Source organism: Hemitrygon akajei, chromosome 8, assembly GCF_048418815.1.
Source record: "Hemitrygon akajei chromosome 8, sHemAka1.3, whole genome shotgun sequence".
Lineage (NCBI taxonomy): Eukaryota > Metazoa > Chordata > Chondrichthyes > Myliobatiformes > Dasyatidae > Hemitrygon > Hemitrygon akajei.
In genome coordinates this window covers 47,489,833-47,509,851 of record NC_133131.1, presented here as the reverse complement: position 1 = coordinate 47,509,851, position 20,019 = coordinate 47,489,833, and the positions used below count along the sequence as shown (strand labels likewise).

At 40.6% G+C, this 20,019-nt stretch overlaps 1 protein-coding gene across 5 annotated transcripts in view; it reads left to right on the top strand.

The window, feature by feature from the left end:
- Window positions 1–20,019, top strand: part of srrm3 (serine/arginine repetitive matrix 3) — a 329,821-nt gene that overhangs the window by 175,584 nt on the left and 134,218 nt on the right. The window contains exon 1 of one of the 5 annotated variants that reach the window (XM_073053805.1): window positions 10,451–10,762. The exons of the other annotated variants lie outside the window; for them this stretch is intronic. Coding sequence (XP_072909906.1) covers window positions 10,605–10,762 — 158 coding nt within the window. The 5' untranslated portion in view covers window positions 10,451–10,604. Of the gene's footprint in view, window positions 1–10,450; window positions 10,763–20,019 lie in introns of those variants that run through there. 5 annotated transcript variants of the gene reach the window in all.

The window sequence follows — 20,019 nt, the reverse complement described above, 5'->3', positions numbered from 1 at the left end:
AGAGACCAATCAGGATGCTCTCTGTCACTCTCTCACTATGTCTGTCACTCACTCTCTCTCCCTCTCTCTCTCTCTCTCTCCCCCTCTCACTCATTCGCTCTCAAAACAATCGATTTCCGGGATATTGTATACAATTTGCGGGCATCAGGGAGCCGCTATCAATATGCGGGAGACTCCTGGAACTTCCAGGAGAGGTGGGATGTCTGTCATGGGTACCACATAGACACAGAGAGAGAGGTAGGTGAGAGGAGAAAGTTCACGAAAGCAATAGTTATAAGGGTTACAACTATTACTGTGATTCCAAGTGAGACTCTTGGACAGTGATAATGTAAGTTGCTGAAGGCCTGTTACTCCTGTCTGGTGGAGGGGCAGTTGACATGAGAGCTGTGTGGCCTCAGTTGTAGCGAGAACTAGGCCTCAAGCCTCAGGCTTGCCTGCTGCCGCAGACCAGGTGAGAGATGTAGAAGTGGTTAAGCTTGGCTGGGGCCTGGCCTTTCCTGTCCGTGCTGCCCCCTGTGTTCAAACAGTGGGATGACAGGCTGGATTGCATGCCGGGAGACTGTACAAGTGATTGTTGGACAATGTTGCTCAGAGTCTCAGTGTACATAGGCTTTTTTTCCGAGTTAATGTGCTTCTTTGCTTGATATTTTCAATTATGTTAAAATTTTTGAATGTTTTGCATCTTGGCTGAGAGGAATGTTGTCTCACTCAGCTGTATCTATGTATGGTTTGAAGGATAATTAAACTTGATTTCATTTCAGGGTGGTTTATTGCTTCCCTTTTGCCAGGGTCAATGATATCAGGAAAGAGGAACTTGTATTAAAACATGTCTGGATTTGAGGAGCTTTGGTTGTAAAGCCGATGAATATGGGATAGAATACAGTTGGCCCTCCTTACCCGCGAGGGATTGGTTCCAGGACCCCTCACAGATACCAAAAAATGTGGATGCTCAAGTCCCTTATTCAACCTGTCTCAATGCTGTGGACCTTAGGACCCAGCGGAACCCCAGACCTTATTTAACCAGTCTCAGTGCCATGGACATTAGGACCCGGCAGTACAGCTCTGAATCTGCAGTGTTTCGGTTCACGAAAATAATCACGATCACGATTGAAAATAAAGTGGAAATAATAAAGCAATCGGAAAGAGGTGAAATGCCATCGGTCATTGGAAAAGCATTAGGCTACGTCGGTCAACAATCAGAACAATTTTAAAGGATAAAGTGAGAAAGGCCCTGCCCCGACGAAAACTACAATTATTACTAAGCAATGCAGTGGCTTAATTATTCGGTTTTGGAGTTTTGGGTTTTTGATCCTATAAGCTTTTTATATGCATAGAAAGGTAAAATATATACTATTTACTAAGACAAACGTTTGACTAACTGACTCTATATAATACGCGATGTACCTGTTCCAACTTACTTAGTAAGAGAACTTACAATTTTTTTTGATCCCGATAACCCAGACACATCCTCCCGTATACTTTAAATCATCTCTAGATTACTTATAATACCTAATACAACGTAAATGTTATGCAAAATAGTTGTTATACTGCATTGTTTAGGGAATAATGACAAGGAAAGAAGTCTGTACAAGCTCAAACAAGTGCTGGAAGAGCACTTCCAGGTTTTCCCAGTCCGCGGTTGGTTGAATTCGCGCATGCGGAACTCGCGGATAAGGAGGGCCGACCGTACTTTCTGTCCATTACACCGCTGGCGCTTAGGGCAGCAATGTAGGTCCTTCATCTGTGGAGGTGTTCAGGGCTTCCTTCATCATGTCAGTAGCTTCCTCTCAGTTTTCATTACTGTCAGTCACGCAAGTCCTGGCTGGAGACGCGGGGATACTGTTGCGCTCAGATGTAGAAGGATTCTTCATTGCTGTTTCCATAGCAGTTTTGTTTTACCAGTCAGCATTGTTAGCCTGAGCTGAACCAGAGAACCAGTGAACCACTTTTAGTCTGGCCTCTATCCTTTGACCTGTTTGGCATGGGCGACCCTACCAAGAGCTAAAGCACAAAGCCTTGACTCCAGCGGGCATATCTCTCTGGGTCATTGAGGCGCACAAGGCCATAAGACAAAGGAGCAGAATTAGTCCAATCAGCAAGCCTCCAAACGAAGACAACGCTGTCCTCCTCCTGGAGGATGGGATAGGAAATATGTTTATTTTCAGTGCCAGGAACATAATGAGCCAAATGTCTTCATCCTTTGTCACAGATTTCTATAATGAGTGGGTGAGTGTGGCACAGTAGAATAGTGGTTAGCGCAGTGCTTTACAGTACAGATGACCGACGTTCAAACCTGCTGCTGCCTGTGAGGAGTTTGCACGTTCTCCCCGTGACTGCGAGGGTTTCCTCCGGGTGCAACAGTCCGAAGATGTAGGTTAATTGGTCATTGTAAATTGTCCCATGGTTAGTCTAGGACTAAATCTGGGGATTGCTGGATAAATAGCAACCACAGCAGAATATTGCAGAATGTTCTCAATCTATCTGAATAACTATAGCTCCAAGCCCATGAAAGAAGCTTGATCTGATTCTGCACAAAACAGCCACTCCAATCATTCATCCACTGCTGTCCATCATGAACACCGTGGCTGCGTGGTCCACAGTTTACAAACTGGATGGCATCATCTGCCGGTGTTTCATTAACAGCACTAGAACAACTAGAATAATTTACTACCCTGAAATATAAGGGTAAGGACCAAGCCACGAACCATGCTGCCTTACAACAGTGTATGAATGGAAACAAAAGAGACAACAGAGGCTGGAATCCAGAGCAACATACAAAATTCTGAAGAACTCAACAGGTTCAGTAGCAAGGAAGGAGGGAAATGGGTATTCAACACTGAAAAATTAGACCCTTCCAGCTTGACTGGAAGAAAGGTGGAGGCAGCCAGAATAAAATGGTGGAGGGAAAAGATTGGAGAAAGAGCTGGCAGGTGATAGTGGATCGAGGTGACGAGCAGATGAGATATGAAGCTGGGAAATGATGAGTAGAAGTGTCAAAGAAGTCTGATAGAAGTCAATAGATGATGGAGTTGGGGACGGGAATTAGTAGGAGGAGTATGTGGTTGATGGGCATATGACAAAGGTGGGAGTCGGGAAAGAGACAGAGTTTTGAGGAAAGCAGATCAAGCAGAGAGAGAAAAAGAAGAAAAAAGATGAAGAAAAATAAGCAAAAATAGGGTGAAAAGGACAGAGCGGGAGAGGTTAACAGATATTTGAGAATTCTGCGATTGTGCTGTTGTAAATGGAGACTGCCAGGCAGAGTACAATGGACAGTTCCTTTAATGTTCATTTGGCCATGACCTGACAGAGGAGGAGGCCTTGGACAGGTATGCATGTGTGGGAATGTGAAGAGGAATTGAAATGGCTGGCCACTGGAAGATCCTGGCTGGCATGGTGGACAGAGTGGAGGTTCTCAACCAAACAGTCCCCCAAACTACATCTGGCCTCACTGATGTAGGAGGCTGCTATGTATTTCTGATTTTCAGTTGTCACCGAGTTACAAGAACTATTCTCCCCACTGAATCACAATAGGGAAGATGTTGGAAAATGTATTTCTCAGAGCATCGGAAATTGAGGGGTGATTTTATAGAGGTTTATACAATCACAGGGAGTGTAAATAGGATGAATGCACTCGGTCTTTGCATCAGGGTTGAAAAGATAAGAGGGAAAGGATTTAATTGCAAACAGAGGGGCAACATTTTTGCACAAGAGGATGGTGCGGGTGTGGATTGAGCAGCCAGATGAAGTGGTTGAGGCAACAACTTTTAAAAGACAGTTGCATAGATACATGGATGGGAAAGGTTATGAAAGTTATAGACCACATGCAGGCAAATGGGCATCTTGCTTGGCATAGACCAGTTAATGGATTCTTTCCATGCTGCACGAGTCTATGACTCTATCTTCACCGATTTACTTTGCATCTGTTGTGCTAACTGGTTTGGCAACTGTAAAAATTACATCCCTCAGATACTTATTAATACGCTAAACACAGCAATTGGATCTGGGGAGGCATAGCAATCATGTTAATAAAATGTTCCCAGGGTTAATATGGTTCAGATTTCTTGTTTATTGGAAATTCAGCATGCATTTTAATGTACAATCAAATTCCACAGCCACTATATCTTTGATATCTCAGATTGTAATGTGGATTGTCAGGTCATAATTACTCTTAGCCTGTGTAACTTTCACATCAAGATTCTAACAACAGAGCCTGCAGCCTAAATATATTAGTGCATGCAGAAATACACCTTTTCTTTTATTAGATCCCTATCCTTTTCCTAAATGACTGTGGAACTTCAGGGCTGGTTTTCATGAAGGTTTCTTTGCTAATGCAATAGTTGCTACATTTTTCAGCTAGTGTGATATTTCTTTCTGTAACAGCCCAGAGAGATTGCGGCATCTGGTTATGCTAGTAAATAAGTAATTCAGATGTGGTGAGTTTAAATCCCACAACAGCCAATTATAAAATTGATCTGAACTTTTTTTGGGTTACCGCCCCCTTGGCTTCCAGCTCACATCCCCAATGCAACCCTCTCCCTTTCCAGCCATTACATAAAAACTATAAAGTGTTTTGATTTACAAAGCACAGTGAAAATTGCAAAATAAAATTCAAATCTATTTAAAGCAACAAATAAAAATATTTCTTTAATTACAGTACAAACAATTTTCATCAACAGTTTTAGAGCGTATATTAGTAGTCCAACCATTCACTACTTCATTGCTTTTTCACCTTTCAATGAGATGGGTGGCTTGGTGCGGAGATATCAGTTTCTCAACATGAGGTTAGATGTCACTCAGAAGGAGTCTCAGATCCCCACATTGAGTAACTTTCAGTCAGTTTCGTTACTTTGAAAGGAGTTGGGAAACCGCACTGAAACCACACTCCACTAAATATGATGTTGGAACAGCAATAAAGAACATCTTGACCTTTCTCCACAGTGCAGGATAGCATTCAGAGATTCCTTGATGTGAATTTTTGAACCTTGGCTTCAGCTCAGTCATTTTGTAGCAAGATCAGTTCTTCCTGCATCCTTCCTGTTAATTCCTCACTGCAAGTGTTCGGGAATGGATTCATTACCCAAACTGGAATTTGGATCGAGAGAAGATTCTGAAATTACTCTGATATGTCTTTATGCAGCACCGAAGTGGGCACAGATTACTTGACGATCATCATCTGGTATTCTTTCTTTCCTTTCCAATTCAGATGCTTGGAAACTGGAAAAAGTTGCAATGGCCAATATTGCACCTAATAGTGTTAACTTGGACAGAAATGTGGAGATAACTGATTTGACTTTGATAAGATTCATATCATTTTCTTGCAATGGAAGATTGATTTCATTAAACTTAGCAAATAATTCTGACAAATAAGCAAAGACATGCCTAATATTCTTGAATTGATTACTGAAAGTCTTTAAATAATTGTATCATAGTTTCAAAAGTGCACAGAAATAGACAGTTTCATTTTGAGAGCCATCTTCTGCGTGCAACAAGCATACAAACTGTTTATTATTCTCAATACAAAGTTCTTGAGGTCGTTGAGAATTAAGTGCATGATCCTTATCTCATTTATTGCTGTGATAACAGTATTTAATGATTTGTGCAGCCCATCACTTACCATAAGACCATAAGGTTTAGAAGCAGAACGAGGCCATTTGGCCCATCAACTCTGCTTCACTATTTTGTCATGGTTGGTCCAGTTTTCCCCTCAGCCCCAATCTCCTGTCGTCTTCCCGTATCCCTTCATGTCCTGACCAATCAAGAATCTATCAAGCTCTGCCTTAAATATACATAAAGTCTTGGCCTCAACAGCTGCCTGTGGTAAAGAATCCCATAGATTCACCACTCTCTGGCTAAAGAAATTCCTCATCTCCCGTACTAAAAACCTCTATTCTGAGGCTGTGCCCTCTGGCTATAGACTCTTCCACCTCTCCACATCTGCTGTACCAAGGCCTTTCACCTTTCAATAGGTTTCAATAAGGTCACCCCTCATTCTTCTGAATTCCAGTGGATACAGGCCTAGAGTCATCAATTGCTATTCATATGACAAGCCATTCAATCCTGGAATAATTTTCTTGAACCCTCGCCAGTTTCAGCACACCCTTTCTAAGATAAGGGGCCAAAAACTGCTCACAGTACTCCAAGTGAGGCCTCACTAGTGCTTTATAAAGTCTCAGTGTTACATCCTTGCTTTTATATTCTAGTCCTCTTGAAATGCATGCCAGTATTACATTTGCCTTCCTCATCACAGACTCAACCTGCAAATTGACCTTTATGGAATCCTGCACAAGGACTCCCAAGTCCCTTTGCACCTCATTTTTTTGTATTTTCTCTCCATTTAGAAAACAGTCAACCATTGCATTTCTTCTACCAAAGAGCATGACTATGCACTTCCCAAAAAGATATTACATTTGCCATTTCCTTGACCATTCACCTAATCTGTCTAAGTCCTTCTGGAGCCCCTCTACTTCCTCAAAACTACTTGCTCCTTCAGATATCTTTGTATCATCAGCAAACTTTGCAACAAAGGCATCAATTTCATCATCCAAATCATTGACATAAAATGTAAAAAGAATCGGTTCCAGCACAGATCCCCATGGAACACCACTAGTCACTGGCAGCCAACTAGAAAAGGCTTCTTTTATTCCCACTCTTTGCCTCTTGCCAATCAGCCACTGCTTTATCCATGCTAGAATCTTTCTTGTTGTACCATGGGCTCATAGCTTGTTAAGCAGTTGCATGTGTGGCACCTTGTCAAAGGCCTTCTGAAAATCCAAGTACACAACATTAACCAATTCTCCTTTGTCTATTCTGCTTGTTATTTCTTCAAAAAATTCCAACTGATTTGTCAGGTAAAATTTTCCCCTGAGGAAACCATGATGACTACAGCCTATTTTATCATGTGCCTCCAAGTACCCTGAGACCTCATCTTTAATTATCGGTTGCAACATCTTCCCAACCACTGAGTTCAGACTAACTGGCCTATAGTATCCTTCCTTCTGTCTCTCTCCCTTCTTGAAGAGTGGAGTGACACTTGCAATTTTCCAGTCTTCTGGGACCATTCCAGAATCTAGTGATTCTTGAAAGATCATTACTAATGCCTCCACAAGCTCTTCAGCCACCTCTTTCAGAGCCCTGGGATGCATACCATCTGGTCCATGTGACATATCTACCTTCAAATCTTTCAGTTTCCCAAGAACTTTCCCTCTAACTATGGTAACTTCACACACTTCATGCCCTCGATACCTGGAACTTCCATCATACTGCTAGTGTCTTCCACAGTGAAGACTGACACAAAATATTTATTCAGTTCATCCGCCAGTACTACCTCTCCACCATTGTTTTCCCGCGGTCTGATACCCACTCTTTTACACTTTATGTATCTGAAGAAACCTTACCCATGAATTGGGTCACTGCATGATTAGAGTATGGGAATTGCACTGGCTAACACCATACTACCATAGTGAATAGCAATAATGCGTGGGCCAGGTCCAGAAATACCACAATTTCTTCAGCCCAGATTTCTCACAATATTCCAAATACAGAGTGTCACATTGCTTCTCAACAACTATACTGTGCTTTGAGCGAAGTCTAAGAGAATGCAGGGTTACCAAAAGATGAGATGGTTAGGTGATCATTATAACCAATTAGGTAGCACTGAGGATCAAATGCTTATAATAAGTAATTCACTTCACTTAAGTTAAGCCTGCATTCCCTCAGCTGCCCCCTTGTTACTGCGTGCCCCACACCACCCCCTTAGAAACTTGCACCACCCCCAGGGGGTGATATCTCCCTCTTTGGGAACCATGGATCTAAACGTGTCCACTTCTGTGCTGATGAAGATGTATACACTACTCACTGTTATAAAAGTTTAGTTGCTGCATTTTTGATCCTTAAGGGGAAAGAACCTGTCTTCCGAAATTGATTGAGGACTCCTTGCAATGTTATTATGGAATAAATACTGTCTTGCTTGCTGTGCAACAGCAAATAAAGAAAAATCAAAAGATCCGAAGACTAACATGATACTGCAGAAATTTTTGATTTCTACCTGCATAAAGCCTCTGTATTTTAATGGTTCTCCAGTTTGGCCCCCAAGCAGTCAGTGATATGCAACTGTAAGCCAAGAGGATTCAGCTCAATCTTACTTGTAATGGCCCAGTAAATCCTGTACATTGGATACCAGAACAAAAACACCACCTCTATTTTCCTATCTCTGAACCCAGGAGAGATTATTATGCTAAGCCAAAGCCAGGACATTCTTCTTTTCCTGCTTCCAACACCAAAATTATATCTTTGGTTTATTATTGGTGTGATCCAAAGTTGGAATGGACTGATTGTACAGGTCATGAAGCATAATTTTAGTTACAAAGTATGGAAATTCAGATTTCCACTCCACAGCATGGGGTTCTAACTACCACTGATTGACAGCATTTAAACAGGACAACACCAAGAAGACAGGGCTGTCAAGAAAGCAGGTGAGGTTGTTGTTGTACGAAGAAGCATGAATTATGGTCCTCAAGCAGTCTATAAAGGCATTTAGTGATTCTTCCATGCTGTGTACATCTCCCATACAGTAAGTGGACAGGTTCACTAGTAATCCTGGTAAATCAGATTAAACGTGAAGCTACTGCCTCGTTATAATACTAAAAAACAAATCCACCTTAAGAATGCAAGTTGATTGCTTGTCTGTCTCTCACCTCCAATCTGTCTATGTGATTAGAGTATGGAAATTGGACCAGCTAACACCGTATTACAGTAGTGAACGGCAATAATGCATGTGCCACGTCCAGAAATGACACGATTGAAGTGAGTTGGGATCAATTTTGAGATTCTTTGGCACTTAATATTTCATCTAACTTATTCTTATCCATTTTAGGAGTTACAATTACCCTTTACGTGGCCTATAAACGAACAATAGAAAGTTTATTGCTCCATATGCTTCACTGAGGCACAGGCTGCCAGGAACAGGATGCAGGTGTAGGAAGAGATGTGTTGGATGCTCCTCCACCGAAGCAGAGGGATGACAGAGCCACTAATTAAGTGAATTTCTCATTTGTTAAATTCTCTAAAAAGCCCTCTTTGCTTGTTTGAGCATTGTTGGAGCAATTAGTGGAGGCAGGTAATCAGTCTCTAGTGTGTGTTGGGGGTGTCCCAATGAAGTATCCCACCGTGACCCAGTATCCTCGAAATAATCAAATTCAACAGGTCGAGCCCTATGTGACGTTCCAGACCTGGAAGCTCTGATTTATGCTGCGAAGGTGTCAAACACTCGTTTCATGATGGGTGATGTCTTGGTATGCATGTCTGCTTAGGGAAAACATGGGTATAACAGTGTGGATCCCAACTAATTGGCACGATTTCAGCTGGAAATGCTCACTAGGTTACATCGATATTGGTTGGCTTGGTGCAGGGTTAAAGCCTAGTCAGGTAAAGCTAACTTGAGTTTATTGTCATGGGCAGGAGTACAGTGAGGTACACGTACAGTGAAAAATGAGCATCAAAGACATAGAGGTACGGACAACTCAGGATAAAAATTTTATAAATTATACAAGACAGTGAAGAGAGAGAGAAAAGGCTATGCAAAAATAAAACCTCTATACAAAACAAAAGTGAAAAATCAGAAACTAGTCACCTCATACAGAAGATGTCCTTTGCACTCCATTGCTGAAGACTGTGATCTACATGGTTCAGCTTCCAGACAAGGACAGTTTAGGGGAGAATACAGAGCCCGTGAAAGGGAACCAGATTTAAATTCATTGCACTTCTCAGGAAAATAAATATTTACTCTTTTATTTGCAGATTTTTTCAGTTGTAATCTAATAGAATCCTGTTTTTGGAAGCTGATTACATTGACAGAGGATGAACCAGCTGTTTGCATTTGGCACTCAAATCATTTGAGATGTGTATACTAGTAAGTACACAATATAGAACTGCTAATTGTATCAATATCTATAATGCCTGATTAAATAGTTTCCATTAGCACATTATACCGTTGTTCTAACATTGCAGGCAGTTGCTGACTGAATCCTGTGTATCCGGTAATCCAGAGTCCTGGTTTTCTGAAAAACCAGTTTTAGAGATTGTTACCTTACAGTTAACGGTGAAACGCCGCTTTCTTCCAGAATATTTAAAGAACATATTGCACAAAAATCAGACTACTTAAATTTCTTTGTACTTTAGTCTGGTTTTTAAAGAGCTACAAAGAATGTGTGTCTTGCGGGGAAAGATGCCGTATTTGTTTGAATGTTTTAATCGGGGGAGGGAGGAAAAGGCAAATTCTGGAAATTTCTCCGCCAAGGCAGCAGAATAAACCTGTCAGTGGCAAACCCTGGGGATTGGGGCTGGAGGTTCCTATGGAAGTCTTGGAGCTAGCGCTACGAGACCGACACGGCAGAATATGCTCCGCGGCCGCTGCGTATATGCTGGGCTGCACAACTGATAACGTGTCGGGCACCGTTCCAAGCAGACCGTGAGAGCGCGGAGCTGAAGATCCGCTTCACTCTTCACTGCAACTGGGAGGCAGTCCTGGAGCATCCATTACCCCCCCCCTCCCCTCCCCTCTGAGTGTGTGCTGACGGTGCCTTGTGCCAGCAGCACTTCATTGATGCATGATGTGCTCGGACATGACGAGAGTAGAATACGGTGAGAAGCAGCTCTTTGAACAGTTTTGGAAAGGAGCTTTGCAAACAGTGGCCGCTCCAAGGCTTCAGCCTGTGTCCATGGAAAGCTTTGATTGCAGAAAGCCTTCCAGCGCCTGTGACAGCAGGTTAGTGTCGTGCAGTATTTTTAATGTTTAGTGACGCCAATTGCACGTCTACAAGGGAATTCCCCAAATTTTCACATAAATGTCTGAATGTAACGGTGACTGTACATTGTGGAGAATTAAAATGTGGTTGATATTCGTTTTGCTCTTGTATGTAAAATGGATGCTTTTTTCAGCGTTGTCCGTCTCACTGCAGCGCTACCTAGAGCATTCCTGTCTTTGCCATTTCGGGAAACACTGCTGTCCTATTGTTCCGCTATATTACCACCACAATTCAAGGAGATGTCTGTCACTGGATTGTCCTTACTGTGCGCTTGGTAAAGCTTCCTGGAGATGGGGTGTTATCCCTGAAGGACGTAGAAAGGGAAGTCTGCCTTGACCTCTATGTGTCAGAGACTGGTAGATAGATGCAGGCTCGGGAACAGGCCCTTCGCTCACTTTGATACACATTGTAGAAAGTAGAAGCCGGGTAAACGGACGTCCAGCAACAAGTGTTTTGTGGAAAGCCGATCTGGACAACAACCTCAGCCTCTCGACCACCGCCAAATTGGGATTTGTCAATTACAGTAGGTTATTGGAGAATTGGACTAATCTCGCCATCCAAGCAAGAAAGTCAGAATGAATTGTGTATTTTCGTGTGCACTGCGAGCCTCCGAATTTTTCACTGTAATAGTTCACAGATGCAAAATACTTAGGTTATAGAATCAAGATATATTAATTTTTATTGTTAAAAGCTCACTTGTCACTGAGTGATGTTATTATGAATCATGTTTCAATCAAATCTCAAAGTCACTGATGTGACCTCAGTAAGTGGAAGTTCTGTGGGGTATGCATTAACTACGTGTGTGAAAATGATCATGAAACTTCCCACACACGTATATATTTACCTCATTAAATTCTCCCTTTTATCAAGACCAGAAGGGATCATAAGGAAAACAACCTCGTATGCATTTTGCTTTAACATTGCCAGTTACAAATTGGAATGAGAGAGTTTTAAATCCCAAATTGAACCATATTAATACATTGACTGCTGGAAATCAAGTTTACAAACTATCCCTTTAAAAATGCATTTTCACAACAGCTTCACACTGATACAGATGCAAACCTAAAATCTCATTGTATTAAATCTGGGAGTATAAATTTACTATTAAAATCAAAACTAATTGAGTAAAGAGAAAATTCCCATTCCAGAGAATATGAATTTTATTTACTGTAAAGTCATAGAAATATACAAAATCTACAGCACCATACAGCCCTTTAGCCCACAAAGCTGTGCCAAACATGTCCTTAACTTAGAAATTACCTAGGGTTACCCATAGCCCTCTATTTTTCTGAGCTCCATGTACCTGTCCAGGAGTCTCTTAAAAGACCCTATCAAATCCGCCTCCACCACTGTTGCTGGCAGCCCATTCCATGCACTCACCAAGTCAGGTCAGATCTTGACTAAATCAGTGTACAGTAGTTACACTATCTAGGACTCCAATTTGATGTATCATCTTGGAGTCCTAGCAAGTGTAACAAAGTAATTTTAAATTAAAAAGTAACACAGACTATTTGGATGTAAGTTTTAGGATTGATTTTGGGACACCTTCCTTACTTACAGCACTTCGGACTGAATTTCAGATATACATAATTAGCTGTGAAGGTTCTCGTGTTGGGAGAGGTACTTTTTGGATCCAGGTGTATTGTTCTTTCTAAAATGAAGCATGGATGAATTGCTGCTGTTCTTGGTTCGCATGAAAACCTTATAAAAATAAGCTTATTGGGCCTTTAATCATTTGGTGCCAACTACCAGAAGATTATTTAATTGGGAACTAGAATTGATGATAAGTTACATCATCAGGCCGACTGCGTGAAACAAGTGACCTCAATGCTATTGAAAACCTGCGAGATGAAAATCCAGTTACCATTTAACTTCACTTTTCCAGTCAGACAAGTGATAAAAATGTGACCAAGGATTGCTGCAGCTTAAACATGCCCAGTTTAATTTGAGTTAGCAGCATACTGCAGCAATGTATCTGTTTGATGACCTTTAGGAAATGACCAAAGAGCATCTTTTATCAACAGGTAATTAGTGTGCATTAGAAAAAGTAGGAGGATAGCTGAAATTTGAAAGATGACACTTCCAGTGTGCCGTGATCTTACGTTCTTTAACGCCTGCATACCCGGTCTTAGAAATACTCCAAATTAGTTCCCGCTAGAATACCTGAGCTCCTCAAATTGTTGATCAAAGATAATCAAATGTAGCCTTGAAACCAACTTATCAGAATAATTTTTTCTTAAGACACGGAATACCCAATTGCAAATTGAACAAGTGTATTGTTAATAGAACTTCATTGTCTTTTCCCAAGATAACAAGATTACAGTGATATTCCAGTCCATGCAAAGCATATTTACAGTGCATGCTGTAGAGCTTAATTTAAAAAAAAAATTCCCATATTTACATGCAACAAGTGACTGATATTCCATAATACTGAAAGGCCATTGGCAAGCCGGGGTATAGCAGGATGTAGCATTATTCAGTTGCACAACAGCCCTCAGGAAGAAGCTGTTGTTGATTCTTAATGTCTGGGATAAGACGTTTCTGTATCTTGTACCAGAAGGCAGGAGATTGAACAGACAGCGTCCGGGGTGGGATGGGTCTTTAGTAATGAGTGCGCCATAGGCATCGAAAGTTGTAGATTGTCTCCAGATCCAGCAGTTGAGTCCCATTGATGTGCTGAGCTGTCCTAATTATTTGTTGAAGTGCTTTGTGATCCGTCTTGCTGCTGCTAGAGTACCACACTGTCATTCCATATGTCAGTATGCTCTCTATTGCACAGTGATAAAAGTTGTCCAGCAATTTAAGGCAGATTAGCTCTCCTTAAGCACCTCAGGTAGTATAGTCGCCGTTGTGCCTTTCCTCCTTCCCTACTATCGAGACCAAGAGAGCTCCTTGGTGATGTTCATCCCCAACAAACTTGAAACTGGAGACCCTTTCCACTTTCACCATTTATGAATGGTGGGGCTTGTTCTTCGTGAAGTCAGTTACCATTTCTTTTGTCTTCTTGATGTTGAGTGATAGGTTGTGGTTCCTGCACCTTTCGGACAGTTTCAGCACCTCCTCATTATATGCAGATTTGTTATTGTTTGTGATGAGGTCAGTCACAGTTGTGTCAACTGCAGATTTGATGATCGGGTTTGTAGCATGAGCAGGGGTGCCGTCATAGGTGCAGAGAGTGTGGAGAAGTGGGCCCACAGGAGCACTGGTGTTCAGGGTTAGGGGGTGGGGGAGATAATGTGCACTTGCCTAGTTTCACCATCTGCCTATGATTAGCGAGGAAGTCCAAGATCTAATTACTGGTTGATGTGCCAAGACCTAGAACGTGGAGCTTAGCAATCAACTTGTTCGGTAGTGTTGGTGTTAAAAGCTGAGCTGTAATTAATGAAAAGCAACTTGTGCTCCAGGTGTTCCATGACAGTATGAAGGGCGATAGAAATTGTGTCTTCAGTTGATTTATTCTCCTTGTAGGCAAGCTGATGCTGGACCAAGAGCGTGATTTGGGACATGACCAATCTTTCCAAACACTTGGTAACTATGAGAGTGAGTGCCACCGGTCTGTTGTCATTAAGACACGTTGCTGCTGATGTCTTGGGGATTTGTATGATGGTTGCTGCTTTGAAGCTTGCCAGAACCATAGCCACCAGAACTTCTGCCAGCTGGTCGGTGCAGTCTCTGGGGGCCCGTCTGGGTATGCCATCTGGTCCCGCTGCTATGCACGTGTTGATATTATGAAGTACACGTCTCACCTCCTGTACGTTCAGTGTTGGCACAGTTCCTCTGTCCGATATCCAGGCCCTCATCACTGGTTCCTTATTGTCCTCATCAAAGTAAGCAAAGAAGTTGTTTGGCTCTTTGGCTAGTTTGGCATCACCGTGTGCAGAGGAGAGCTTTCTTTTGTAATCTGAGATGGATCTGATGTTTTCCTAAACACGTCAGGGATCAGTGGCATAAAATAGGTCTCAATCTCTACTTTGTCTATTCTAGGTAGTATTGAGGCCTCTCAAGATTCAGTCTGGCCTCACTATATGGTTTGGCATCACCTGATCTGTAAACAGCGTCATGAGCTTTGAGCAGGTTCCCTACCTTGTTCATCCATGGTTTCTGGTTTGGGAATAGCTGGATATTTTTGGTGGTGAACAAATATATGTGTGTAAGTTGAGATGCATTCTATATTGAATTGGAATTTATAGTTTACAGCTAAGCAGGGAGGTATGTTGTGTATATAATATTTCAATTTCAGTAATTAAGTAATATTGTAAATATTGTTTGATTAAGCATTCTTGTTCATTTAAATAATTTGTTACAGTTATATGTAAATGTGTGGAGATGGCATACATCATCATGTCTCCATATCATATGCACGTCTCAAAGTAAAAATGAAACTAAGCAGATGCATCCCTTGTTTATTTTTCAATTAGTTTGATGTTCTGGAGTTACAAAACATAACTGCAACATCTTAGAGTAGAAAGAATAGAAAAAGGAAGCAGTAGCACATGAAAAATATTGGAAGAGTTTGCCAAACATCATAACGGAATTAAAAGCATTAGGGGTGTCTATAAGATGCCAGCTTCCCCAATGAACAATCACAATTCTAAAGATAAACATAATGGGTAAATGTGCATATGTTAACTATCAGTATATTACTGTAGCACTAAATAGATTGTTTGATATAGGCACGCATGCTGGTGTTATGTACATTGCATTAGGTTACTGTTGGATAGAAGAATCCTATTTACAGTATTGGAAATGGCAGCTAGTGTTTTCCTATCTTTTTCATTACTGGCTAGGTTGCATTATTCACATCCAGCACTGGCAGCAGCTTCATAAGGTTTGCAGTTCACGAAGATTGCCTGCCTTCACCTTTGCAAGAGCAGTCAGGGATGGGCAGTAACTTAAAAGTAGCTCTCCCACCCCTTAACTGAATAAATAATTTGATACACTGTGCAGTGCCTTTGGAAGGGACACAAGGTGCTTGATGCTTCTACTAGCTTAGGATGATTGCACATCTTTAGTGCTTCAGCAGATTTTATTCTCAATATCTTGCATTTGCCTAGTTGATGCAGTGGTAACCCCTTTCTGTAGCTGAGAGTTTGCTGTAGGAACTGGGGGGGGGGTTGTTGAGCAGCATCCATCTGGGGTGGGAGAGGACCTGTCAATGATTCAATCAAAACTCAGCAACAGGATTCTAACAATTGGAATCTCCTATTTTATGCATCACAATGGTTGTTCAGATCCCTCAGGAGTAAACTTTGAAGCTGAGGGGAAAGACTGTAGTGTTCTCGCTCAGGTGTAAGAGAACTCTGAACTAAACACCGAGGTAAACCGTAGTCAATTAAAACAGGATCGCAGTAAGATCAACCGTTTACTGTTCACTCTTCCACATTAACGTATGGTGAAAACTGTTGATAAAACAATACAAAATTTGTACAGTATTTGTTTCCTTCTTGATATCACATTTACATCGTAAGTACTTGCAAAAGTAAACCTACAACAACTACATTACATTAAAATGCAGCATACAGTCAGAATCTACCTACGCCATTGACTGCTTTAAATACACTTCAACACAAACTATCCACAACTCTTTAACTAATGAAAACATAAACCTTATCAACCGTCATTACTTTTAACAGAATCAGCGTTAACATTTTAATTCAACATATCGATTATCTCATGAACTTACGGCATTGCTTCACTATGTTTCTAGTGCGTAGAAAGAAAACTTTTCTTGCGCTGATCCTGCACATGTGAGCCCCCCCCCTTCCCGTTTCTCCAAACTGGTATTTTCCCACAAGACGCGGCGAAACCGGGTGTGACATCATCGCATGCCGCAATATATCACAGACAATGAATTTACTTTAAACAATCCTAACTTTAACTAAAAAATGCTAACAAACGAATGACTAAAGCGAAAATATTATAAACTAAACAAATGCCATAAAGGCAACACAAGGACCACAGTTTAAGGTTCATCACTCACAGGAGTGGGAGGGGTCAGGTGGGGAGGAGAATACCCCTCATCAGCGGTGTGGATAGATGAGTCAACATGGTGCCCCTGGAGTGGCTGGAAATGTATGGACCATAAAGGAACTTCAGTAAAGGAATGAGAGTCAATGCCTGGATGTTTATTGTTAATAATTTTTTTCTTATTGTAAATAAGTCTTTAATCCTTGCCTAAAGTTTGAGAGTCAATGGATGTTTTATTGTAAACATCTTTAATTTGAATAGGAACAGAGAGCCAACACATAATTTATTGTAAATAACTTTATTTATTGTATAAGGACTCCGATATAACGAATGGTTTTTTCTTTGTAAATAACTTTATTTTGTAATATTCCTGAATAAAGTATTTTTGAAGAAGAAAAATCATGCTTACTAGCTTCATAAAATTCTTACAGAAGGCAAACAGCTGATCTCACTGGTACTGATTCCCATTTACCTGCTTTTTTGCCATGCAGATTTATTCATTTTCATCTTGAGGAGCTGTTATGGATTTCTTTATATAATTCTTTCTGAACAAATATACAGTACCATGTGCTAATGATCCTCGGTTTAACAATAAGTGCTTGGCCTCTCCACTGGAGTAGTCTGTCTTGCTCCAGGCCAGTGTGATAACCTCATTGCAGGTGAATCTGCTAAGCATGGTTATGAGGAACCTCGGGCAATTGGCTGGGGACAATTAAGGTACCATTCAATGAGCTGACTGATCTGCAAACTGCTGAAAAAGAAATTGTGCAGATAGGTGACATAAGCTGTTAGAAAGTTACAAATGTGAGAAAATCTGCAGATGCTGGAAATCCAAAGCAACATGCACAAAATGCTGGAGGAACCCAGCAGGCCAGGCAGCATCTATGGAAAAGAGTCAGTGTTTAGGGCAGAGACCTTGTGTGTGATAGAAAGTTACTTTTTTTTTAAACCAATACTATATTTTCATTTTAGATCAGAGAAACAATACAGGAAAATGATATAATAAGAACGTGGGGGCAAAACATGAGCTACTGTACTATAGATCTATGGTCTTTTACTAGAAAAGCCTATACTGAATGAATTCCCATAAAACAACATAGTCTTGATAATAAACACAAAGTGCACTGCGGATGCTGTGGTCACTGCATCCTGGTGAAGGGTCTTGACCCGAAACGTTGACTGCTCCTTTCAACGGATGCTGCCGGACCTGCTGAGTTCATCCAGCTTTTTTGAACATAGTCTTGATGTTGGAGGCACAAGAGACTTCAGATGCTGGAATTTGGAGCAAAAAAAAAAATCCAGAGGTTCAAGGAATTCAGCGTTTCAGGCAGCATCCGGGAAGAGAAATGGACAGTTACATTTTTTGGACTAGATGAAGGGTCTCAATCAGAAACATCAACTATTCATAGTCTTGGTGTTTTCACATCATCATAAACAATATAAAAGAGGTCTTTTCAGAAGTTTTACCAAAATTCACTGGAAAATTTAAATTATATGAAAAACCATGAACTTTTTATAATCTAAAAACTGTTAAGGTTGCAACAGATCAGGTAGCATTTATGGAGAGAAATGATTAATATTTCAGGTAGATAACTCTTTCACAAAAGATGCTGCTTGATATGTTGGGTTTCCCCAGCAATTTTTGTTTTATTTCGGAGATTTCCAGCATCTGAATATGTTTGTTTTTCAAAAACTTATTATTATGTTGGACAAAAGATGAAAACAGGCACAACATGGATGCTATTCTAACAAGACACCCGTTTATAAATCTGGATTTAATGCCTAATCTTAGTCTTGATTACAATAATTTGAACTACCTAGATCTGACAGTTAGAAACCTGCAGGTTTATCATTCCATTGTTGGTAAGATTCAGTGAGATCTAAGTGTGTCAGATCCTTATAGCTGAAGGTCTCAAGTGTTCCAATAGTTACAGAATAACCTGGAGAGGATTGTAACTCCCGGTGGAAGAGAGCCAGGGAGGAAAGAATGCCCTTTATCTGATTGAGAGGGACTTCAGTTTGTCTGTCTGTGCCTTGTTCCAACAGCCAGTGTTGCTGCAATGCATATCCTCCCTCTGTTTCTCACTCAAACCAGGGAGCATCACTTGGATTCCATACACCCCTTTCTCCTGGCCATTAATTCATCAAGCCACGTGGAAGCATTGATTAGTAATAATATTTGTTTTGAAATATATATATTCCTGCTGTTTATTCATTTAATATTTCTGAAACAAATCCTGCTGATATTTTGTCAAAATCTTGAACAAACTTCCATTTATTCTTAAAGATACACTTTACTGTTCCAGGACAAAAAATCAATGATGATCATTTCTATAACTTTGAGCAGAGCTCGAAACTCCTTGTAGCAATCTCATACTAGATCGCTTCATGACTTTTTAAGTTTTTACACACTCTATTTAAATAAAAATAGGCTTTTCAGTCTTTCTCAGTTACTTTTATCTCAACCCCTCATAATTTGACATACTTTAATTAAGACCCTGTCCCACTTCTCTTCCAAAGAAGACAGCTTTTTTCCCTAGCTAAAATGTTCCATTCCTGGCAGCGTCATTGTAAATCTCCTTCACACACTTTCCAATGATGCAATGGCTAGATCTTTATACAATACTCAAACTTTGGCCTACAAACATTATAGACAATTCTAGATAGCCCCAACCTTCCAGCTCACATTCTTTGCTTCCATGAGTAACAAAGTGCCCCTTATGGCTACTTACCATCTTGTTTATCTGCCCTTTTCTACCTTCTTGAGAAGATATTGTTCCTCTGATACTCACATTTGTACTAATTCAGAATATGTTAGTAAAATTCGTTATTACATTCTTTAAACTCAAATGCTCACATAATATTTGATTTCTTTTTATTGTTGAACTCTCTGCAAGATATATTTTCATGAATACAAATTGCCCAGTGTTCTGCTAGAGTAAGCTAATATCGATATAATCTAATTTTGTAAGAATAAGGCAGAAAACAGTAAGGCAGCTTTTAATGAAATGGCAGTTCCCAACTCCATGTAAAGACATAATTTGCCCCGAGGTTTAAGTTTATTTTTTACTAGTCTTAGCCTTACTATTTACTCTTAGTTTTTTTTTTGTCAACTGTTTTACCTTTTTAGATTTTACCACCTGATTGAATTTCAGTACCAACAATAAATCTTCAGTATAAAGGTCCTGGGGTTACAAACTTTAATCTACTCAACCTGTTCTTTAATTTGCACTTGGTCTAAGAGTGTTGA